The sequence below is a fragment of the Mus caroli genome, unplaced genomic scaffold (genome assembly GCF_978045245.1).
Source record: "Mus caroli unplaced genomic scaffold, Mus_caroli_1 scaffold_3, whole genome shotgun sequence".
In the NCBI taxonomy this organism is placed as follows: domain Eukaryota; kingdom Metazoa; phylum Chordata; class Mammalia; order Rodentia; family Muridae; genus Mus; species Mus caroli.
Window position 1 is genome coordinate 136,262,968 of NW_028227258.1, and position 26,504 is coordinate 136,289,471.

Genomic DNA, 26,504 nt, shown 5'->3' on the forward strand with positions numbered 1-26,504 from the left:
CAAATGTAGGGAGAATTTTATCGCTTGTGGTTTTCAAATTTTGTGAATGAGCTGCACATTAAACTAATTTTAGTTACTAATTTAAGTTACAATCTGGACATCATGTGCCTTAGAAACAAGCTCTGCTTTAAACAGAGCATGGAGGACTTGTGTAGATTTACTACTCCTGACTGTAACTTGGGCATTCAGGGTAATCCATCACCTGGCCTCTATGTCCTCATGTGAAGTTGGCAGTGAAGTATAACACACTTACATATCATTTATGGGATTTTGAGATATTCACATCAAGCTTTCATCTTCATGTGATTCCAACTCTTTCTGCATAGCTAGATTCTGTGTCATTTTTAATTGATCTAAGATTTCTCATTAGCGAGAGTTGTCAAATTAGTAGCGTAGCTCATGGGAATCGTGAGAACACATGAACTAATGTATTTCTATCCAAATTATTGCTGTAATATTGTTGCTGCAATATTTCCTTCAACTCCATTCTCTGATATTCTTCCCATTGATTTTTTTAAAGGTATGAACATTAAATAAAATACTCCTTTAAAAATGCTTATTTTGGGATTATAGAGATGGCTTCATAATTAAGAGTTAATTATGATTAACTTACTGATTTCACAGAGACTCTGGTTCAGTAACCTGCACCCACATGATCTATCTCTCATTTCTTTTGAATGCTTTTTTTTTTTCATTAGATATTTTCTTTATCTGGCACACAGATACTTGTAATTCCAATTCCAGGAGATTAGAACTCCCTCCTTATCTCTGCTGGTTCCTGCATGCATAGATGCATATAAGATCATGAAGAAAGATATACGTGCACATAATATAAATAAAAATAGTTTAAAATAATTCACAGTTACTAGAGGAATTAAAGTCTAACAAAATTTTAGCTAATGGGTGTGTGCTCTTGTCAGATTATATAGCCACACTATTGACCACAATGTGTACACAGTGTATCCATAGTACTGACTGTGTATCATAATGGGCTAGGAACTAGAGATTTGTATTTTCACTCAGATCCTACGATAAGGACAGTTTTACTTGAGGAAACAAAGCTTTTAAAATGTAGAGTAGGCATTCTAAGTATAAAACTGAGTCTCAACACAATGCATTAGAATACATAAAATTATGACTATCTGGTCATATATGCCACCACTAAATCTCTGCCTTGAATTATTAAAGGGTAGGATTATTTCTGCAAGTATTTGTACTTACAGACTGAAAAGATGCAGTTCATAGGAGACAGTCCATCTTGCCTTCTACCTCAGAGATGGGAACACTGGGACATTCATTCTATGATTTGTATGTAAATGAGATAAATACACATATGCTCACACACACACACACACACAAACACACATGGAGGCAAACATATATGCACATGAGGAGAGAGTTGTAGATGAGAAAAATATGAAGACAGAGTAAGTGATAATTTAGAAGTCACTATGTTTCAAATTTTTGTATGAGGCCATTTCCAAGGTTCCTAAACCATGGATCAGGGTGGCCATACTTATGTTTTCATCCTCCCTTTATTTTAAATATTTATTGAATCATTTGTAACCTGTCTCTATCTATCTGCCTGTCTATCTATCTGCCTATCTATTCATCTATCATCTACCTATGTATCTATAATCTGTCATCTGTCTGTCTATCTATCTATCTTCTATCTATCTATCTCTCTATCTATCTATATCATCATCATCAATTTATCTATCATCATCTATAATCTACGTACTCATCTATCAGCTATCTCTCTATCTCTTCTCTCTCTCTCTCTCTCTCTCTCCATGCCTACCTACCTATCATCATCTATCAATCATCTCTATCTCTCATTTCTTCTGAGTGCTTTTTAATGCTTTTCACATTTTAGTTTGTATTACTTAATTTTCCATAAAAGTTCAAAATTGCTTCAATTTGGATTAATTTATTCATATATATATATATATACATATATATATTATCATTATTATTCCAACCTTTATTTTATTGAAGGTGAATAGTTACAGAAGGTGAATATTCTTGCTTTTAGGTAGACCTCACTGATTCTAAAATATTTTCAGCATTAAATAATTTTAAATAATGCTGAGAAAAATGTTTGGGGGTAGAATTTACTTCTTGATTAGATTTTTTTAAGTTTATTTATTTTATGTATATGCCTATTTTTTCCTCTGTAAATGTAAGTATAACACATGCATGCCTATTGAATGAGGACACCAGAACAAGAACACTATATACCTTGAAATTGGAGTTATATATGATCATAAGCCATTATGTGAGTGCTGGAAATCAAACTTAAGACCTCTGCAATAACAGCCAGTGCTATTAACCAGCACTCCAAACCTTTGATGGATTTTGAAACCTAAACCCAGAATAATAGAGCTATTCAATATTAGTGACACATATATTTGCATACCATGTAATTGAAAGGTGTGTGTATCTGTATGTATATCTGTATATATGTCTGTGTATCTAGTTATAATTTAAATTCTTGTCATCAGAAGCTTTGAGAAATGAACCTTTCTTTGGGAGTTTCCTCTTAAAGAGAAGGTGATATTGGGTCCAGTGCGTGTACAGGCACATTTCTGGTAGAGATGCTAAGGGCAGTGTCCAATGGAAACAGTTTTACATACACACAGGCAAATTTTCATCTCAGTTTCCAGTGACAGTTAAAGTAGGAAAGGCCAAGATCTTATTAATAGAAGAATCTGCATCTCAAGTTTATCTAAGTGCAGTACATACACCTCATTTGTCATTGTGTGTTGAAATATAAGCTGTGTACTACCCATCTCTGGGAAAAGAGAGTTAGGAATGTCTTTAAAAAAAATCTCCAGGAATTTTTCTGCCTCCTTCAGAGTGAGGAACCACTGTCTGAAAAACAAAATTCAATTCATTATTATTTTCATTATTATTTATTTGGTACAGTGAGTAATTCCACAGGATATCTTCAAATAAAACGGATTCATGGTTAGGGAAAGTAAACCAACTTTGATTAATTCTACATTAAAAATTTCCCCTAAAATTTTTTATAAATTTACTTCCTTCCTTTTATTTTAAGCTGAAATAGTTTTATCTGTCAGATTCAATTCTGTACTCTTGTTGATACCTTTCCACTGATTTACGTTGCTTATAAAAATTGTTTACATAACTAATTGGTTTACAGAAACAAGTTTCAACCAAATGATTAGTGAAATTATGCATTCCTTGTGCAAATTTATCTTTGTTTGGCTCACAAGGGAGAAGCAAAATCACACAGTATTCATGTATAAACATGTATTTTCAGACATATATGAACATAGTGTTTAAATTCATAAAATAATCCCTAGCCTCATGTGTAATATTCTATGAACAAACTATAGCCTAGTGGATGCAAACATCATAATATTATTTTAGCATATGGTAGAAACTGAGGGGTTTTTTGTTGTTTTGTTTTTTTACTTTTTTTCTTTTAAGGTTTTGTACCTGTCTTATTTGGGAGACTACATGATTGCTCTCTTGTGAGAGATTTGCTTCTCGAAATAACTCACCAAAGGATGATCATCATTGTTACTTTTTTTAAAGTCGACTTAAAACTCACAAACATTGATTCATGTGTAAATGTTAGAAACATTTTGGCTCTATTTTATTGACTATTTAATGTCTTAACTTTTACCTTAGCTCTTTATTGCTTTCCACATAAAACAAAAACACTATGATAATTAATACATGTATTTTTATACAAAAGAGAAGTAGTTCAAAACTCAGATCTTTTTCATATATGAAAAAACCCTCACATCCTCAAAGATACTTTTCACATATGAGTATATATATGTATATATATATATATATATATATATATATATATATATATATATACACTAGACAAATGAATAAAAATGTTCAATTGGTAAAGATGTTTCTTCAAAGGTGATCTTGGCTATCAGCAGCCAAATATTAGTATTAAATATGTTATCTTTGATAAATGTTATTGTGAACTGTCTTACAAAAGCTGCTTGATTTGGAGCATTTTAGTAGCTTCGAGGGAAGAATGAAAGTGTGAAGAAGAAGAAATCAATAAAGCATGAGCCTCTTATCCTATATTGATTCTCGTAATCCATCAGCCATTAAATACTTGAGAGATAAGCCTCTTTTAAGATGGTGTGTTTATATTTTGAAGATCAAATACTTTAATTTTGCTCATGGGTTTCCAAAACACAAACTGTACACAGGATGGAAGGTTAGCTTTCAGTGGCTGTTTTTACTTCAGAGGATGTTTGTGATTCGACTACCCCAAAGGATAGTACCATCTTCATTCAATTACTTCTGCAGAGATTTTAAGGAAGAATTCCTTTTAAAACTGCCATGCATTGATCAAATATAGCTAGAACAGAAATATTTTCACTGAGGAAGAGAATTAGCAAAGCTATCTCTTTTTGATTTTATTAGATATATAGGCCTCCACTATGTTTTCATTTTTACATTTTTAACTGCTTATACCATCAGAACTGCTACATTATCCCAAACCTGGCATCTATTTCTAATATGTATTATTGCAGTGGAAATAAAATACAGCTATATCATCTTGCTTTTAAATTTCATCTAATGCAAAAACACACCTGACACTTTGTTCAAAAAAAACCCATTGTTATTTTTAATCTTCATCGATGGTGATCAATTTTAAATTCATAATAACTAAACTTTGAATAGTAAAATGACTAAGAACCCTCGAGTGAATATATTTGAAGTCACTCCTTTTATAAAGAAACTAGAAAATAGCTTTTCCTTTCAATTGTTTTAAAAGTAACTAATATAATTTAGTTTTTTAAATAGGTATTTATTTGAAAACACTACTTTAGGTTTTTTGTTTTGTTGTTTTGTTTTGTTTTTTGCTCTTTTTTAAATTTTATATATAGCACCTTTGGTGCCCTTTCTTATCCACCTGCTTCACTTTTTGAACCCTTTTTATAAATAGTTCCCATAATACCCATACTATTTTCAAGTTTGTTTGTTTTTTTAATGCACTGAGTTTATTAGGATTCCTTACAGAAGTATGGGGAGGGAGGGAGGCTATTTGCTAGATGGAGATTGGGCAACTCAAAAATGATTTCAATGAGAATGTATCCCTCCCCTAGATGGTCACAGCAATTATTAGTTTCCAGTAGTTCCTGTAGGCTTAGATTTTTCATAACCTATGTTAATACAGGTTCTTCAATGTTTTAAACTTCCTTTTAGCCCACCACCCACCAAGGGGTAGTGGAAAGGCAAAGGGGAGTGTGAACCTACTTAGAAATAGCTCTTGGTTATTATAGCAGATTTTTAAGATCCCAGCTCAGGTTTTCGACTCTGCTTTTGGTATTTAAATTTCCAGATGAAAGATACACACACAGCATTTATATTTACAATAATCCTTAAACACCCAAGAGCCAGGCAGCTGCCTGCAGTCCATGCTGTTAGAATCTATTTTCCTATCAATAACCCCAAGTAATTATTTACTATGTTTCATCTGGGCTGCCCTTTGCTCCTCTTGGGCAGCCCTCAGAGAAATGTTCTCTCTTGACACATGGCCACTCTCCTTCCCTCTCCCATGCTCTCTTTTCTTGTGTTCCTCCTCTCCCTCCAAGCCCACAAAACCCGAATCCCACCTATGTCTCTTCTCCCCAGCTGTTGGCTGTTGGCATCTTTATTTACCAAACTTGAGGGCAGAGTCATAGGGGCTTAATGCAGACTGCAGGTCTTGGGGAGTGGAACCTAGAATTACAATAGACAGTAAAAGACAAAACCTCAACACATGGGGAATGATTCCAATCTTCTTGTCAGGATAGAAGCAGCTCAGCTCATGTTAATCAGCAGTGGACTTATCCACTGGCAAAGACTCTACCTATGAATCAGCAATGGCAGTTTGATCCAAAAGAAACCATTAGGTTTGCCAATCAGCTGAGTCTGTGGAAATGGCAAGTCTTTCCTCAGAAAGGACTGAGGCCTCATAGGTGCCACCCAGACAAGGATGGAACTTTGAAGGGTCCAACATTATGAAAGGCTTGTCCAGTCAGGCATAACTGCTTTTTGTTCATGATTGCTAACACCAAGTGCTATCTGATACTCTCACAACACTCTACTCAATCCTCTAGGTCTTATATTTTCTCTGCTTTTAACCTTCGATAGTATTCCCCTGGCTGGCTGTGGCTTTGGTATACATATTATGACTACAGCTGAGCGTACAACCATTATTTGTTCTCAGCACATGAATCAGATATAAAACTCCTCATTACCCTTCACCAGCGACAAACAGGAACATCTCTGTCTTAAAAACAACAACACTAGTCTGCAGGTTAAACAATCATTTAGAAAGTAGTTTAGCATGCTCATTAAGCTAAACAATAATAGTAGGTTGCCTGTGACCTCTATAGATATAGGGTTTCTACTGCATTATTGTACTAGAAAAATGACATTTTCCCTGGGGCAGGTTTTAAATCCATTCAAAAGGTTATTCCCCAAATGCTTATGCCACTATAGCCCTAGAATAGTGCTTTTTGACCTGTAGGTCACAGATTCTTTGGCAAATATCCATCTCCAAAAAAATACATATAGTATATTTCCTAGCCATAGCAAAATTATTCTTATGAGATAACTATGAAAATAATTTTATTGTTGAGAGTTACCACAGAATGAGGAACTGTATTAAAAGGTAGAAGCGCTAGGAAGGTTCTAGAAGGAATATCTTGCCAGCAGCCTAGATGTATTCTACTACACAAAAGTCCATAGCTATTTTTTTTTTAATCCAGGCAGCCAACATAGCATCGCCAGGCATCATGAATGGCAGGTAGCAGGAAAAGAGCTTCCATCTTAGTTTGATGCTGATTTCTTTGTCGCCGGTAACCAAAGTGTATGGTACTCTCAGCAAAAGGATTTTTTTTTGATTTTTAATATTTTTATTACATATTTTCCTCAATTACATTTCCAATGCTATCCCAAAAGTCCCCCATAGCGCCCCCCACTTCCCTACCCACCCATTCCCATTCTTTTGGCCCTGGCATTCCCCTATATTGGGGCATATAAAGTTTGCAAGTCCAATGGACCTCTCTTTCCATTGATGGCCGACTAGGCCATCTTTCGATACATATGCAGCTAGAGACAAGAGCTCCGGGGTTCTGGTTAGTACATCATGTTGTTCCAACAATAGGGTTGCAGATCCCTTTAGCTCCTTGGGTACTTTCTCTAGCTTCTCCATTGGGAGCCCTGTGATACATCCAATAGCTGACTGTGAACATCCACTCCTGTGTTTGCTAGGCCCCGGCATCGTCTCACAAGAGACAGCTATATTTGGGTCCTTTCAGCAAAATCTTGCTAGTGTATGCAATGGTGTCAGCGTTTAGAAGTTGATTATGGGATGGATCCCTGGATTTTAATATCAATTCTAGCGGGCAAATAAGAACACTATGGTGATACAATGCTATGTAAAATGTTCACTTTTTAATTCATTTATTATGTTAGTGTGTTCCATGAAATGAGCTGAGCCCAAATCCTCAGGATGATTCTCATGATTATGACTAGCAGTAATATATCACCCCACACAATGTGTGACTATGCTATTGCCACTTACAGCTATTTATTAACCTTGCTAATCCTATCATCTTAAGGAAGCTAATTGTTCATTTTTCTAAGCTTTAATACCATATTAAATAATGTGCATCACTGAGAAAATTAATAGTTTTAGTTGGTACTACTCACTTGCTTTGAATTCTTGAATCTCAAATTTTAGTGTCTTATTTTAATTGTATTTGTTTCAATTTTTTGAAAGTTACTTAGATAGGTTTTCCTTTTACTTTAATTATCAACCTTAGTCACACTTGAATCAAGCATTGTCTTGAAGATTTTGGAAGACTGTATAGCAGTTATGATGGATTTGGTGGCATGGTTCACTGAGTGCCTTGTTACTTCAGTTATCAACCATTCATTCACACGGTTCCCTTTGCTTGTCTTTTATTGCTACTTGACTGAGGAAGGAGTTACCATAATTGTCAAATGTCCTTGGGTCCTAGGTGAAGTTAATCAACTATTCTATTGGAACTTCCTATGAGTGGAAGGCAATTTAATAGCCTCTCTGTAGGGTTTCTTTCTACCCTTCCCACTTTGTGAATCTGAGCATTCTGAGTTCTGTGAATCTGTGATCTCTGGGTTTACAGGAGTTTTAATTACTGTGTGCCTCCTGGTTGTTGAATCATATGAGAAAAAAAGGCATGCAGAATTATGTCCCCAGTCAGTTCCAGTCTTTTTGGCCAGTGGATCAAATTGTACAGAATAAAACAGCATGAGGACAGTGAAACTGTGGTGCTATTAATACATTTGTGAACCCCATAAAGAGCACCAAGTAGCAGGATCCGATGTAATTGTCTTAGGGTCTCTTTATTCAGGCTTGAGCTTGAACTCCCTGCCAACCCTGACACAGAAGTAAGATGGAGCCCTGAGCATAGTTTTAGACAAGCATTTATAGTGGTAAGAAGGGGTGCCTAGCTTGATATACATCTGATTTGGGGGCCATTATGGCCTTTAACATACCTGGGTAGTACTGGGAGGCAAACCATAAGCTTATCTTTTGATTTCCTCCTGATTTGCAGTTGTTAGGAAGTGAAGTATCAGGTGTAGACTTGAAAGCTGGGGGTACAGATTTGTTTGGGAATCACCTGGACACTGGTGCTACATGCAGGTTTTGTTGGGGATGGGGTGTCCTGGAAACTGGTGTTAGATGCAGGTTTTTGGAGCAGGGTATACTGGAAACTGGTACCGGCCTATTAATTTACCTGAGTTCAACATAAGGTCAGGTTCTCTAAGATGGAGTCTGACCCCAAAAGATTTGGTTTCTCAAAACTATCCTGTTTGAGTAATAACCCAAGAGCAGGCTGTCACATGTTGAGAGCAGATGCTCAGGTAGGCACTGTCCAGCACACTACTGTTGTATCTCACACTCCTCAGAAAGTTGCTGTCAACGAACTTGTCCTTCTTTCTTGTGTTTCTTAAGATAATCAGCCATACCAGAAAATAGGATTTTTATGGTTCTGGTTCAATATGTTCACCTCATTAATACAGATGAAATTTAGTAATGTTACAGATTGAAAATGTTTCCTCAAATAAGTCTTGCTGGGTAGTACAGAATTGCCTCTTTAATTTTTATTTCCAAGATAACAATTGGGTGCAAAAAAGGAAAAAACAAAAACAAAAACAAAAAAACCTGCAATCCTCTCTTTTTCAATCCCCAAGGTAAAAAAAAAAAAAAAAAGAAAGTCACACTTTATTTTTTTCTGAGGAGGTTCCCTGTGTCCAGTTTTATTGACAGCTCACATTCTCTCTGTAGAGAGCTGATTATAATTTCAAACTCAAAGACTAAAGCATATGGAATAAAACACAAGGTGGGAGAATCAGGAGACTTTTGAGCAACAATGACAATATTCACAGTAGTAAAAATATATCTTGGAGAGCAATGTGAGGAAGATCCAATCTGGAATTAGTAAGGAGAGTCCTATTAGCCAGGCTGGACAGTGTACTCTAGATCAAAAGCAACAAAGAATTATTGAAAGGTTAAGCCAGGTAGTGAAACAATGACACTCATTTGTCATTTTCAGCATTATTCATCTGCACTGGATTTAAAATTATTTAAATAATTTTATCATTCAGAATATAAAATACCTTGTTTTTGCTCATGGATTTCTAAGGCATCAAAACTGATGTTATACTATATTTAGTATTCATCTGTCACGCTACAGCTATTTTAAATCAAACAGAAGATTCTCATCCAAGACAATGCTTTATTATATTTCTGTTTGTTAAAAGTACTTGCAAGTTTAGTCTTAGCAGGAACTGGTTTAGCTGCAGTTTAGCTGGTATTGATATGCAATAATTATTTTCTTTTCCATTTGGAGTTTCTCATCATTACTATTTCAACTTTCAAAGCTGATGATATACAAGGTAGATTAAGAGGCAGTCTATAGTTTGATGTCGGCAAGAACAAGAAGTAGGTACAGAGCAATGGTGGGCCCAAAAGAGGTTTAAAGACTTAGAGTGTCAGGAATTAGGTTTCACCTAGAAATTTGCTATGGTCTGATAATATCAAACAGAGCATACTTTTGTATGATAAGTAGGCTCTGAGAATAGAGCTATGTTCAGAGGTCAAATTGGCTTTGACGGCAGAGATGAGAAGTATCAGTGCTGTACTGCCAGAGAGGCCAAGGTTTCCCAGCCGAAGGAGCTCTTAGAATAGTCTGCCTTCGTAGGATGTAAGATCTCGGACATTTGAACTCTTGTGTTGTTAATTCTAAGGGAAAGGGAATAGCTTTAAATGCATGCATAAACCAGATCTATTGAGTCTTAGGAACTCCTAGAATTGCTGGAACCTGGGATTTGGTTTTTGGTGATATTTTTTTCCCCATTTACAGTCAGAAATGTCATCCAGTTTCATTCTAAGAAAGGTATTTCTGTCTCAAAAGAATTTAATGGAGACCTCCTTGTAAAATATCTCCTGCTGCATCTCTTAAAATGATTTTGTTTCTTTTTGATGTTTCTGCATAAAACTAAAGTAGGTCAGAGTTTGTCAGGATGTGTTTCAAGCCTGCAAATATGTTCTCATTGTTTTTAGAATTCAGACTAAGGCTCAGGTTCTGCTTGGTTTGTGGATCTTCGTGGAGTTCTCTCTCATCATCTCCCAACACCCCCCTCAACTCTGACCTCATGGGGGCTGAGGAGACTCCTATCACTGTAGGGTCTTTCTGCATGCTAATTTTTATCTGTAAAATTTTCTTTCCAACCCCTGACCAATCCCCAAGCTATCTGCCAGCTCGGTGCCTTCTCCTCTTCACATTTGCTTAGTGAAGAACTTCCAGACTTATCAGGTCACACTGAAGAAAGACCTTCTCATGTCGCTAAGATTTTTGTTTGACATGTTTTCTGATTATATGTTTGATGACTTATTTAATGGATCTTTTGCCTACAAGACCACATTTTCTTGAGAGAAGCTTTGAGCCTCATTTGTGCACCGGAATGTCTGAGCACATGTGTTTGTTGAATGGATGGTCTAGTGAATGCTGGAGCCTTGCCAGAGAGTCAAATGATTGCTACCATCCTAAATGCATCATGAATGAGCTATCTCATGCATCTGACACATCTTGTGTTTCCTGTGTTCCTAACAAATATCTGATGCATGTAGATGATATCTAGAAAACCAGGGAAACGGTGACTAGGACCTCACAAGGTATTAGCATTTTAAACAAGACAAAGAAGCAGACTAGAAGAAAAAGGAATACTATTCTGATATTCTTTGTGCAATCAAAATAATCAAATATACTCCACTTAAAAACTAAGAAAATACAGTATTAAAGAAAAATATTATGCTAACTTGGTGTTACTCTGTTAAGGATTAGGGCATTTAGTCTCTTTGCTTGCTTGCATGTGTATATTTTGTCTGCTTGATCTATTAATTCCAGATAGAACCTTCTTTTGAAACTTCAAAATACTGTATTCAGGTACTTTTACAAAAATTGTTGATTTTCTAATAAATACAGATTAATTTGTGTCAATATCCTAGGTCAATTTTTTTTTTCCTTTTCTGATTTGGAACAAAATATTCACAGCTACATTGTAAGTTCTTCTGTACCGCTGAAGAATTGTTGAGGGGAATATATTCTGTGTTAATGTAGGTGTTTTCTTCCAACACAAAGATAAACATAGAACATGCCTACTGCCTTTTGGAGGTGGAGTATGATGTTTTCCAAATATACATATATGAGCTAGTACTGAACAGGCAGTTTACCAAGAGGCACCAAAAATTAGTCATATGTCTGTTCCCATCTCTAAAACTGCTCACATTTGGACTCTTCTGAGATTATAAATCATTTCAATGTTGCTTTTAATAACTCATTACACTGATTTATAATGTATATTTCAGTGTAATTCATATTTAAGAAATTGTTCAAAATTTTTGATGGTCTTAAATTTTTTCAGGAAAAAACTACTTTTTAACCATAATTTCTTTATGTCTGCTCATAAATAATAGACTATGTGAGACATAGGATAACTTTTTATTTAGTAAGTACAGAGATATCAATTAGTAGGGCTTGCAGTAATATTCCCTAGAATGATACTTAAACATATTGTTTTACTGTTCATCGGTTTGATAAATGTATAAAGGTTGACTAATATAACTCCCACCATTACTCAGGATGGATTAAATTCTGGCATTGTTCATTGTCTGGAACACATGTAGTGTTTTCACAAACTTCATCAAGGTTTTATTTATTAACTTTTTTTTTCTCATGGCTGAAGAACAGTAGCAATGCCTTTCAATTCTGTGTGCATCACCTCAAACATTCTTTATAGTCAGTTTATATCAAAAGCTCCAAGGTCAAGAGGGTGAGGCAAAACAGCAAGGTCATTAGCTTTCTGTTTATCACCCTGTGACTACCAGGGAATGGGACTCTAAATAATTCTCAGAATTTCAGAGGTCCCTTCCCTCTGTGGGGGCACATTTCTCATGGCCAGCCTTCCAAGTCAGGAGCTAATAATACTCTCAGCCTACTTGCCTTTGTCAATACACGTGACATAAAGTCTGGCTAATTTGTGCTGAATTCAAACTATAATGAGGGAATTTATAATCAGTTTTAATGTATTTGAGAACTAAAGTATATTAGCCCTTCATCAAAGAGAATGATAAAAAGCAGCATTAATATTGGTGGATAGTAATTATTTCAGAGCTCATAATTATTCTCCAGTTAACTATATAGAAATGCTGATATTTTTATTCCTCCTTAAAAAATAAAAGGCATCACAGTCAGATTCCAAAATGTAAGATTATATTCCACTCCCTTTGTAAAGGCCAAGACTTTAGTTATATTTATGGAAATCACAAAAAGAACTCTTGAAATTAAATGAGTTTGAAGTTCATGGTTGGGTGTTCATTGTAGCTTGCTTAAGTACTGTTGCTTTCCCACTGAATCTATTTATTGCCTATCAGAGATATAAAATACAGAAATTACTCTTACTCCCTTTCAAAATGACATGAGGTCCACTTTCCTATTAACTCTAATGAGAGTTATGTGTGCATTCCTCTGGGAGAAGAGAATGCGTGAGTTTCAAGGTAAGATAAATCACTTCTACACAGAGTGGAGTGGTCTCATGGCTTTATAGTTGATGCTTTATGATACCTATTTAAAACCACTGATACTCAAGTTGCCATACTTGCTGTTTAAAAGAAGCATAAGCTGTGCTTAGAATGTCGACAATGAATCGTATCCAAAGGGTAGAAGCTTTGCCCTTGGGAAAATCAGGATGTTTGACTTTGAGTAATACATGGTCTCTGAAGAGGAAAAGTCTGCCTGTCACAAGAGCACAAATACTAAGTAGACATTTATAATTGAATATTTGTGTTCACAAAACATCATTGAGTATATCACTTTTAACACTTTAGAATATGGAAACAAGAGCCAGAGTCACCAGAGGGTGGTGGTGTAGGGATACTGGAAGTCATGTGGAGATCTCCTGCAGTGAAGCCTAGGCTGTGCTTACTCTATTGAAACCTCAAAGAAATCAACGTTGATTTCTACTTTGGCAACTCTGATCCCTCTTAGGTTGTTCTCAGTGTCTTTAGGCATAGATCGGAATAAAATCTAATCAATTTATTCTGATAGTTTTTGTCCTTAATGGTTACCCTCCTAAAACTTTAAAAGAATATCAGATTTTTAAAAATTGAGCATAAGAAAGCAACATTGTGCTCAGATGACTAAAATACATCTACAGACTGTACTATAGTAACAATTTAATACTATAATAAAATGGTATTATTTAATATATCAATAAATGAGTACTTAGTTGATATAATTTGAGCTCATCTTCCTCTGATGCCTTCATTTATTTATGATACTGAATATCTATATCTGTTCACAATACTTCATATTGACTACAATATGTAGGTAGGTATGTAAACAGTGTCCGCTATTAAGAGGCATACACTTTATAGGGAGGAAACGGAAAAGTCAGCAACTTACACAAAAAGTTCAGCTCAGCATTCGTGGCTGCTATCTCTTCCTTCTCCTTCTGCGGTACTTTTCATGTCACCTCTCCTTAGCTACACAAACTATGCACCATGTGCAGTGTTGGAGATCCTGTTTAACAACACTCTCTTAATCTTGTGTCTCGCATGTTCAAGAGGGAACAGTTTCGTATGAATGTGCAGCATATCAAATTATCAACTCAGTAGCAAGAGAACCTGAACTGCTTCCAATACAGACCATAGAAATGACATTACATACCACGATGTGCTTCCATTCAAATTGTCTAAAAGAGATATAGCACAGAACTAGAGAAAGAGGGCAGGAACAACCTCAGTGTGACAAGATTTACATGTCCTTCAAATGTTATCAAACTAATGAGTCCACAAATAAGGAGCTGGTCTTACTGATTTCTCAAAAACCTGAGAATTAAGAAAATCGAGTCATTTAGTGAAAATGAGCAAGTAATGATTTGCAATCAATAAATAGCACAATTCTCAACTTGTATTGCTTGTTAACTAATAAGTAAGCCACACTTTTATAGGGTCTTAGAAAACAAGAACGTGAAAAATATCTCGATCTTTAGTTAATAAAATTATTGTAGTATTTTAAAGGATATTTTGAAATTAGAAATGTTTCAAATATTCCAATTCTCTAATTTTAAAATTATAAGTTAGACATATTCATATTTTCAGGAACTCTTATTAGATATGTAAGTATAGTTAGTAACCATCAGATAACTTTATGTGCACTTTGTATTTGAATGAGGTCTTATTAAGTATGGATGTCTGTGATCTTGCAACTGGCACACAGTTAACATAAACCATTCCACTCATCTAGCCTTTATCAACAGAATGATGTTTTAAGGCGTGTTTATGAAAACATATAACTGAATTGGCTTTGCTGTCTCTTTTCTTTGTTTTTGAATGACCTTGTTATCATGATCTCATAATTGCAAAACCTAATAGGTACTTTCCTGATATCACTAATTTTTAGATTTTCAATGTCTTGACCTTCACCAGTGATTGATATTTGCAGCAGTAGTTTTTGGACCAGAAAAGCAAACATGTTTTGCCTTATTATTTTTGTCCATTTGTTTTTGATATGGTGTTTCCTATTCATTGAGCCATATTACAATAGGTTTAGTTGTAAATTACAAATAGAAAAAGTTTTGTTAAAAAGGTGTAAAACCTTTCTCAAATATTTTCCAGTCCTTCCCTGTCATGTGTGCTTACAGTTAATGCTTGCTGTTTTAATCCTAACATGGTTGGAATCAAGACGTGTCTGTCCATTCCTTTACAGTGTGCTTTCTAAGACTCTTACATTATGCATGACAAAATTCTTTTTGGTTATTGCTATGTGATTGGCTGTCCTTTTCAATAGAGTGTCCTGTGTTTGTAGTGACTGCTTTTTGCATGAGGTTTATGAAATGTCATACAATTGAAATGGTTATAGAAATTCAGTAAGGAAATGTGGGGCTTGACTTGCATTTGTGTGATGAGTATGTCAATTCTGTGACATTTAAAATTACTTACATGTGGCCTTTAACTTCCCCTTCAGTATGTTCTTTTACGCAAGCAAAGTAGCACTGTTAGAGACAATAAAACATGTATTAAGCATCTATGGTGTTTTAAGGCAATTCTTCTTCTAAAACATGATACTATTATAAATAAATACAGTGAGCATGAAATTGCACGATGGCATGAGTCTAGTGTTTTATAAAGTTGATTTTCAAGTATTAGCCCTGACTGTTTAACTACTTTGAGAGCTCAACATGCCTTCTATTGATGGTACCTTTCCTCTGCCAAGTGAAAAAATTATCTGTTGATACATTCCTGCATGTTACAATTGCCTTAAATCCACAACTAACATTTAAATTAAAACGCACGGGGGAGTACTTGTGTCATGACAAGTAATTTTAAAAAGTCACAAGTTTTTTAAATGTATAAATTAAAAATGTGTAAGATAAAAGTGGTAATGATCATACAAAGACAGAATTTTTAAAAAGCAGAAAAAGAACAACTTACAGAACATTTCTACTTTTTTTTCATAAGGTTGTTATCATGTCCCAAGGTAAAGAATAGTTTGACCTGCTATGTATTTATGAGTTTCATAAACTTAGAGAGGATGCTGAATAAATTAAGTATATTTAACTAATTAAATTGTTCATTTTCTAATGTGAAGTGGGTATTTTTACCAAAAAAAAAAAAAAGGAAAGAAAAAGAAAAAAGAAAAAAGAAAAAAAGAAAAAGAAAAACAAAAAAACCCAAAACATTCCTTGGCCTCTGATTAAAAGACTAAACCATGGTGTATTTTTAATGCTGAAAATGTTCAGAAACCAACTCTATGTGATATTTTGGATTTTGGGGAAGGGAATATTTTTTTTTCTTAAAAGTGAAAAAAATAAATCAACCATGATATAAACCACTTCCCTGACTTTTTTTTTTTTTTAATATCCTTGGGAATTTTAGTATTTACGTTTATTTTTTCCCCCTCAGTCTTGTTTATTCTTGAATTGTCTTTTTTTTCCCTCCATTTCTCCACTCTCAATCCTAGGTCCCCTTACAAAGAAACACACAGATGATTTAGGTGATAATGACGGTGCTGAAGATGAAGGTATTTTTTCTCCCACCAAATCTCTTTGCATGACCAGAGCCGCAATCACTTTTCCACCCCTTTCTAATTTTTTTACTTCTTGTCTTTTTTTGAAGAGTTCTTTTTAAATTCCTGTTTTGGATGTGTTTTGTCTTCTTGCTTGTTGTTACACATAAATATGCATTTTAAAATATTTTTAAAGTGAATGTTACATTTTACATTTTGATGCCAACCATTCAGATGTTTTAAAAAGAGGGGCTTTTTTTTTTCTCTTTTGGTTTTCTTGAACTGACTTTTGATATGTTTCATCCCATGTTTTGATGAATCAGTCCATATTCTTTGAACTAACAATCTTCCCCTTGTAGTCCTTGTACCCATTGCATGTGCTCTAATCTGTGTAAATACTCCGGCCCAATTTGACTGTGTATCATTATTACATTTTACTTCCTTTTTCAAAAGATACTCCATGCTCTATCAAAGGAGAAATAAGCTGATGCAAAGTGTTTCTTGAGCAATACGACTTAGATTTTTTTTCAATCCTGCTTTCTGTTGATATGCTTAAGTATCACATCAGTTAAATGATAGTTCGTAGAGAACAAAGGCACCCCAGCTATTAGGGTAAGTAATAATAAAAAGTGTATCCATATAAGTGGCCTGGTCCCTTAGTAATCTGTTGCTTTATGATGCTAGAGACATATTCTGAGGTAAGAGAACTGTCTGCTCTCATAAAGGACCCTAGCTCAGTCCCAGTAGCTATGTCCAGATAACTCAGGTCCACAGTGCCCCATGTTTTCTTCTGGACACCATTGGGGCCTGAACTGACACACATTTACACAAAAACACAGACATGCAGACACATATTGATAAGAAATAAAATAAACAAATCTTAAACACCATTTTTCTGGTAAATTTAATAGGTATTTCAACAAATAAGATTACAGATATAATTTTCATTTCAAAATATGTATAGTTTTTAGATAATTTAACAATATGAAATAAAATTTTGTTACTGTCTTAGTATTACATCCGTGTATAATAAAATATGTCCTAGTTCATTGATATGGGATTATTTTCTCCATCCTATAATCTTATATCTTACAGCTCTGATTAACTATAAAATCCAAGTATTCACTAGCTCTCTCAGCCTGTCTTTCAACCTGATATGTAATTAAGTTCCTGGAGAAGCACTGCTTCATTCAGTCCAGCTCCCTTTCATTCAGGATTTTATGGTTATATATATATAATTTTTCAGAGGTAATGAATATAAGCTACAATTTTCTGTTGTTCCTCAAGCCACAGAAAAATATTTATTTGTCAAAATAAATCTCAGAAAGATATTTATAAGAAAGTAGGACTGATTTTTCCAAAATAAAGTAATCTGTCCCGACATGAGCAGAGGTATTCTCTCAAGTCATCGAAAGTATCTATGACCAAATGACTTTCATGCACTATTTGCATCCTTTTATTTTTTTAATTTTTTAATACAAATTCAACAAACTCTTCTGCAATGAAAACATAAATGGTAGAGGCAAAATACTGAAAACTTAATTGTATTTTTCAACTTTTCATTTTATAACACTTAAGAATTATTAATAGGCTGGAAAGATGTCACAGCAATTAAGAATACATATTGTATATATTAGTGCTCTATTGCTGAGAAAAGACACCATGACCAAGGTAACATCTATAGAAGAAAACATTTAATTTACGGTTTGCTTACAGTTTCAAAGGCTTTAGTCTACTATCATCATTTTTTGAAGCATGGCAGCACAAGACAGACAGGGCACTATAGAAATCTTTGGGAGTTCTCCATCCAGATCCCCAGGCAGCAGGCAGAGAGATAGGCAGCGGGCCTAGCCTATGGTTTTAAAATTTTAAAGCCCACCCCTAGTTACACACTTCTTACAGCAAGGGCACACCCCCTAATTCTTCCCCAATAGCTCATTAACTAGGAAAGAAGCATGCAAATATATAGTCCTAAGGGCTTAGTATTATTCAAACCAACACACTGTTCTATAAGGGGTCCAGAGTTCAGAACACAGTACTCACCTCACAAACACCTGTAATACCAGCTCTGATGTCTCACTCCCTCAAATTCCCTAGTTGTGTGAGTGCACACATATACTGAACACACATGAATAAATAAGTCATTAAAAATAATTGTGACTATAGTGTAATTTATGATTATTTGATTGTTTATTCATTTACCATGGATCCTAGTAAACACATAATCATTATGCATAAGCTAATCACTACTATTAATATTAAATAATTAAAAGACACTGCTAAGTCACATAATTTCCAGTGCTAAATAGTTAAAGAATAAACTTACACTAGAGTCAAACATTCAGAATACTTTTAGGCTATCTGGGACATGGGTGATGTGCCCAGTTTGTGCTACAAAAAATGTAAAATATGTAAAATTTTCTGACAGTCCAATATACTACACATTGTTAGTATAGAGGATTGCTTTTGAGGGATAGTTGTAAAGTCCAAAATTGGGTACTATAGTAATAATTCTAGAATATCATCACTCTAGTTTAATTTTTTTTTTATTTACTGATTTAATCGGATGATTTCCCCATGGAGTGTTATAGCTCCCATATATTTACATGCTTGGAGTACGTACTTCTGAATATTGATAGTAAGTTTTTTGTGCAGCACATGCATCTGTTTTACAGTGCATTTTTGAATCACTTTTAACATTTTTAGTTCATTATTAAGTGTACCCTAAACAGCTGCTTAAATGTCAGGTCTCAACCACAACATAGGAAGCCACTTTGCCAGAGCTACCAAGTCAAGTCATGCTTTTACATGTCTAAGGCTGTCTCCTGCTGTAGCACTCAGTTTCAATGCAGCCTATTTCTCTGTGCTGCCTTCCACAATTACTTCAGAAACATGAAAGATACATCCAGATAGCGCATCAAGAAAACATTAGTAAACTCTGAATGCCCCCTCTTCAGTGCTCTTGGAACTATTTTGTGGATGTGATACAAATCAAAATGATCTAATATCTAGTTTGAATTTGTAGCAAATGTTGAATTGGCATCACTGGACACAGAGCAAAGGATGCAATTACAGTCCTTCTTTCCATCACTGAAAGTCAGGTTATTTGGCAATTCTCCACATCTTCCCTGTGCCCTAATTCACTAGCCATGTCTCCGGCACTGCATTCTGTGTTCCCTTTGACATTCAGCATCCTTTGTCCACTATTCACTATGGCATTACAGACTTCCCTGTAGAGAGATGGTTACTTATAATTCCTTGTCTGCACCAATCTCCAGGGCAAACAAGTCACATCGTTCTTAACTTACAATTTATAATAATCAAGAGAGCTCTGTTTTACAAGCTAATCTGAACTCCTAAAATGTTTTCAAATAGTATTCCAGGTTTCTCTCAATTTAGTCAAGAAATTTAGAAGATTACAGAAATATATTTAATTTTGCCAAAAAATCTCAATCTTAGCATTTAAATATTTAGATGGAATTTATTAGCACCATACAGACCCAACTTCCCTCCAAGTTTTGTAACCACACTACATGTTTGTTTTTTGCCTATGCTAACAAGAACACATTAGGCCAAGCCTTCTATTTCACACTAGCAGGTCTGAAGAATAATTGGCACGCAGAAGCATGAGCAAAATGCATGTCCTGTCTTCAAGCTTCGCTTTGTACATATCAGACAAAAAAATTTAATTAAGGCAATGCTTCGCATGTTAAAAGCTATTAAATCTCCAAAACTTCTAAAATATGGCCAATTAACCAGCCTGTGACCCCTTAAAAAGAAACCAAAGCACATATTTAAGGAATCATGCAATTATTCAGAGGGACCATTGAGAGGAGCTGTGAGGCTTGGTCCTAGGTGTCTTGCACAGACTTTCCTATGAAATGGTCTAGCTCATTGACACTTGCACAGACTTCCTATGAAATGGTCTAGCTCATTGACACTTGCACAGACTTCCTATGAAATGGTCTAGCTCATTGACACTTGCACAGACTTCCTATGAAATGGTCTAGCTCATTGACACTTGCACAGACTTCCTATGAAATGGTCTAGCTCATTGACACTTGCACAGACTTCCTATGAAATGGTCTAGCTCATTGACACTTGCACAGACTTCCTATGAAATGGTCTAGCTCATTGACACTTTCTACCTTGGTCTAAAATATTAGTTGTAGGATGCTTACTAAGGGTAAGGGCTCATATTCCAAATCTATTATTTAATTAGTCTGACAAATCCTTAGAGTTCTTTATTAACATTTTAGAAGAAAATAATCAACGGAGTCCTTCATTATTCTTCTCCTCTCAAACTCACTATGTTTAACAAGACTTAAAGAAAATGACATAATTATGAATATGCTTGTGAAAATTTACAGTTTGACTGGAACTAAGCTAGTATTTTAAGAACCTGTGAACTGCCCATTTTAGTAAAGACTGAAGTAGCTATTTATATAAAGCCAAAAATTGTAGGTAAAGAACAAAGTTAATATACTTTATCTATTATATAGGGAATTAAATAACAAGGAAGGTTTCAAAAACATTGTGACTCTAAAATATTCATTATTAGCTGCTGAAGAACATTTAATACATGAACTGATAATAAAATAGAAAAACTGACAAAATGTGATTGTTAAAGAACATGAACAAATATTATTGCATACTTATAATTTTAACTAGTTTTTATTAACAATGAAAAGACTTAAGGATTATGCAAACAAATAAAAATATACCATTCAGGTAAAATATTTACCACTAACCAAGAATTCTAGTTATAATAGAAGAATCTAATAAATTCTAAAGGTTTTCATACACTATATTGATTTTAGTAATTTTAGTAATCAACACACACTATATTATTTAATTTCAGCATGACTTCAAAAGAAAAATAAGTTCATGGCAAAGAACAGCTCAATATTATAATTCTTAGGTAAGACCAAAGTCTCTGAAAAGTTTGAAAAATTGATTTGGAAATTGGAACTGCCCCTAATATCTGTGATTTCTTCAGATATACATTTCAAGGAAAAAGAAACAGACTTGCTTGGGTACAAGCCCTAGCTTCTGCTGACATGTTTGCCCTTGTGACACTGCCCAGGTGGGTCTGCTGCAAGGTGCAGGGCTAGTCACAATGTGTGCCTGTATTGTCTTCCAGGTGAACAGAATGGCTCTACCAAGACTTCATTACTGTTCACAGTTGGTGCTTTGTAATTCTATGTAATTTTAATTAAAGGGGAATTCTGAAGCAGCCTCCCTCTGTGCTACCTCCAAGCATACAATTAGCAGAGTACAGTGTCTGCTGCGAACAGTTGGGCTAATGATTTCAGTTTAATAATTTAGTATTGCTTCTTCAATGCCAGCCATACAAGAAAAATAAGAAGCTAAAATTTTATGTGACAAGCAGGCATTTTAGGTGTGTGGTTTAACAATCAGGAAAAGAATTACTCTCCCTTTGAAATCTGACAACTCTGCAAGCCTCTGAATCTTCATGCAAGAGGGAACACAAGGGCTGGAGAGTTGGCTCAGTGGCTAAGAGCACTGCTTGTTCTAGAGCACTGGGCTCAACTCATGGTGCCCACATGGCAACTCACAACTGTATTTAACTCCAGCTCCAGAGAACCTTTGAGTCTCTTTGACAGCTCAGTCACTAGGCACACAGGTATACATGCAGGAAAAATACCCAGAAACTAAACTAAACTAAAACTAAACTAAACTAAACTAGTCTAAACTAGTCTAAATCTAAAATTAAACCTTAAACTAAACTAAACTAAAACTAAACTAAACTGGTCTAAATCTAAAATTAAACCTAAAACTAAACTAAACTAAACTAAACTAAAACTAAACTAAACTGGTCTAAATCTAAAATTAAACCTAAAACTAAACTAAACTAAACTAAACTAAACTAAACTAAACTAAAACTAAACTGAACTGGTCTAAATCTAAAATTAAACCTAAAACTAAACTAAACTAAACTAAACTAAACTAAACTAAACTAAACTAAACTAAACTAAACTAAACTAAACTAAACTAAACAAATAACGTTTAAAAAGAGGGAGTACCTTGTGCTTGTCAATTTCAGGAGAAGATAAACGTGATGACTACGCCTTGCAGATGAGCACAGTGTAAAAATGTTCTTACTCTGTTCTAGCACATTCATGTGAAGTCCATATATACAGGAGGGAGGCAAGAATGCACATATACACACAGGAAGTGGTTCATTTAAAACTGATCTTTCTTACAGGGACAACTTAGAACAAGCCTAATGGCTATTGTATGAAGTTATCTTAACGAAGCCCATTAATTTTATGCTAAACTAAAAATCAATTATAAAGTCAAAGAAACTAAAAATAAATAAATAAACTCTTGTCTGAAAATTGATTACTTTAAAAAGAAAGGAAAACAGACAGACAGACAGACAGAAAGTCTTTATGCTGTGCCATGAGCCATTTTCTCAACATGGAGGTCTGAATAAACAAGAGAAACTGTCCTTTTTTATCTAAAAGTGAGTTTTCATTCAAAGAAGTTACTCTATCACAGTAAAACAAAATGGGGCTTTTAAATTGATGTTTTCTTTCTAAGAGGAGGGTGAAACAGTCTCTAAATCATCCCAATTCCCCCTGTGATCTATAACTTAAGCCTCCGGTGGAAGCTAGAGTCTTGAATCAAAGATTTTAGGACAATTTGATTTGACTAGAATATTCTAAAGTAACGAAATTAAACTATATTGTCAAACAACACTTTCAAAGCAGTGTTAAACGTAATATACTTGATACAGAGACGATTATGAGCATACAGGCACACAACTTGATATCAAACAGCACTGTTTTGTTTACAGTCATATCAGGATATGGTCAAGGTTTGTGACTGAATCAACTTCCAGGTTAGCCATTTCAGCAGAAATTATTATGGTTTTAAAACTGATAAAATCACTTTGGTGGTTGTTTTTCTTTATGTTGTTTGTTTTTGTTATTTCAACATTCTTTTTGAAAATCACGTAGTCGTGGTCAGTGAATCTTAGCAAAATACCAACACTGAGACTGGGAGACAATCACAATGATGACACAGGATTTTGTGATTCCATACTTGACCTTAGCTTAATCATTGCACACCCACATGATTAAAACCATAGCACGGAGGACTGAGAGGAGTCCATTACCTATAGGAAGTAGTGTAAATATACTTTGTTTTTGTTTTTTTTTCTTCCAAAGACTAAGCTTGGGCTGGATGGGTGAATGGTGCAACTTCTCTAGATGCATCATTTCCACGACATTTCATACATGTACCAACCACAAGTGCTTAGGTGCACACACTTCTACTTCTAATCACTGACAGTCCTTAAGTAGGAATATTACACTCTGAAATGAATAATACAGTGGTCTAATTATACTCACAAATGGGACCACAAATGACTTAATGTAATCATGTTGTCTTTGATACAAAGCTCCACAGTAATAGAGGGGGGATAGATGACTCCATATAGAAATGAATCATTATCCTTACTTAATAGTTCATGAATAGCATGTCCATCTCTTGCAAACTAAGCTTTAGACAGAAAGCAATGGGTGCCTGTTGTTCTTTCCTTTTAAATAGTTCCTCCTAGGAATTGCTTAAGAAACACTTTAAGAAAAACAGCAGTTTAAAAGATATTAAAAATCATGCCCTCCTGTTCTTAAAATGCAAAAATGCACTGTTTCATTACACATGTAGTTGGGGATAACTATAATTGCCAACCATTTATTTTGCAGATATTCGGGACAGTGGGGGTCCCAAACCAGTGATGGTGTACATCCATGGCGGCTCTTACATGGAAGGTACTGGAAATCTGTATGATGGGAGTGTCTTGGCAAGCTATGGCAATGTGATCGTCATCACAGTCAACTATCGGCTTGGGGTACTTGGTAAGATATCTCCTACTCCTTCCACATTCATCGCAAAGTATGTGCTCCTTTGGCTTTGCTTTCTCCTATACTTCCTGGTACGATTCTTTTTCTGAACCTGGCTTTTGGAAAGCTTCAATGAGTTCTTTAAATGTTCACTCGTTGAGTAATGGAAACTTGGGAAATTTTTAATCTTGAAGCAGAAAGGTAATGAAGGCTCTGATCACTGATGGTTTTGATTATTGGGATGTACCTTGTGGATGACAATACAGATGTATGAAAACTACTGGCAAAAGGCCTTCAGAAACCAAGTCCATGAACAGATGTTGACTGCGGCTTTTCTTTAGTGTGGCGCTGTGCTCTTAGATGTAAGTTTAAACTTCTGTCTAGAACCCGGGATGGACTAACTTGGGGAAGTCACTGTTGTTCTCATGCATGCATTTCTTCTCTTTTATCTTTTCCTGTGGCCCCTTAAATAATTAAGAATAGTGTCTCTGAAAACATTGTTATTGAGTGATTTATTTTAGAAAAGAACATATCCATTTTAAGGTGACAGTTCACCTCAGTCATACACAGTGTTTTCAGAAGGAAGGTAGAGTTAAAATTGAGATCCTTTGTTTTAAAGAGAAATGTAGAGGAAACTTTATTCTTAGTAAAATTTCTGTTTTATTTAGTCAGGTTTTATAAGATAACCTGATGTTCTACCAATGTGAGGTCAGAATATTTTCAGTGATAAATACAAAATAGTATTTAATCAAAATTATCTATAGTATTTTAATGTAACTTGTTTAAAATACAACATATTCCATACAGATTTTACTTTTTAATCTTAATTTTTCTAAAACTTTTATCACAGCTTCAAGTCTCAAAATCATTTTTTAGATAAAGAGATATTATGCTCTTGATTTAATCTTGAATTTTATACAATTTCATAACATTTTTAGTATCATACATAAATTTTTGCCATGGGGAGAATAAGAGTTTGTTATTTTCTCAGTCTTCAGAAGATCAAAATATGAAATAGAGTTGAGTGGATGATGTAATGGATATCCTTAATCAATACAAGTAGACCATATTTCCGCAGCCTGCTGTCCAGGTGCATCTTGCTGACCAGTATGCCTGGTCATGCATTGTTCAAGTAGAATTATTTCATGTGATTAGGATGTAATTCTCACCACTGAAAACTGCCAATTAGAAGATAAAGAAAAGGCATTCATAATTTCCCCTAATTTTCATACTCATTTTATCCTTACAGGACATTTTCATATGAAGACTTTCAGTACTTCAATGCTTCTATTTTATAGCATTTATATTCTATAGTATTCCTATAATTCAGCCATCTTCATAGCTATCCTTGCCATTTAGTTCCAGATTTCACCAACTGAAAATACTGTGCAGTGGTGTGTTTGTACACTGAAAAGTTAAAAGAAAGATTGTGTGTGGAACTGGTGTTTGTAATCACACCATATGCTGTCTTTTCTGAGAGGAAGTTATGGTCCCTGCATAATTTCCTATGATGTGCTTTGTGATTAATTTAATGGAAACTTTACCCATTCCTCTTTGTTTACTTTTTAAAATGTTATTTCCCCCTTTATGGGTGACTTTAGAACTAATAAGGACTTCACAGTGGATCTGGTTTAAATTCTATTGGCATGCTCACATCTTGTCCTTCAAGAGCACAATATGGTCAACTTTCAGCACAACAAATTAAGCAGGTAAAATAAATGAAAAACTCACTCAACCACGTGGACTATCTAACAGCCAGCTGCACTACCACAGAGACTTATCTCAATTTTCTCTGTTCTGTCTGAGTCCTGAGGTTCAGTCTTGAGTTTGCTACTTTGAATCATGGTCAGCCCAAAACTGCTTTTCATTAAACAGTTTTCCTTTTAAAAATCATTTATTAATTGCATATATATATATATATATATATATATATATATATATAACATATTTCAGACCCTCACTTTCATTAAACTCTTGAGAAGGCACCTACATCTGTTAGTAAAATGGTCTCAAGAAGCAC

General features: G+C 34.7%; 1 protein-coding gene across 10 annotated transcripts in view; it reads left to right on the forward strand.

Moving 5' to 3' along the window:
* The window catches only part of Nlgn1 (neuroligin 1), an 891,542-nt gene that overhangs the window by 398,558 nt on the left and 466,480 nt on the right, over positions 1-26,504 (forward strand). For 8 of the 10 annotated variants that reach the window (XM_085835997.1, XM_029475306.2, XM_021157773.3 and 5 more), the window contains 2 exons: positions 16,569-16,628; positions 24,347-24,499. In XM_085835997.1, the coding sequence (XP_085692123.1) occupies positions 16,569-16,628; positions 24,347-24,499 (213 nt within the window). The remainder of the gene's footprint in view (positions 1-16,568; positions 16,629-24,346; positions 24,500-26,504) is intronic. The other 2 variants (XM_085835999.1, XM_085836000.1) reach the window with 1 other exon arrangement.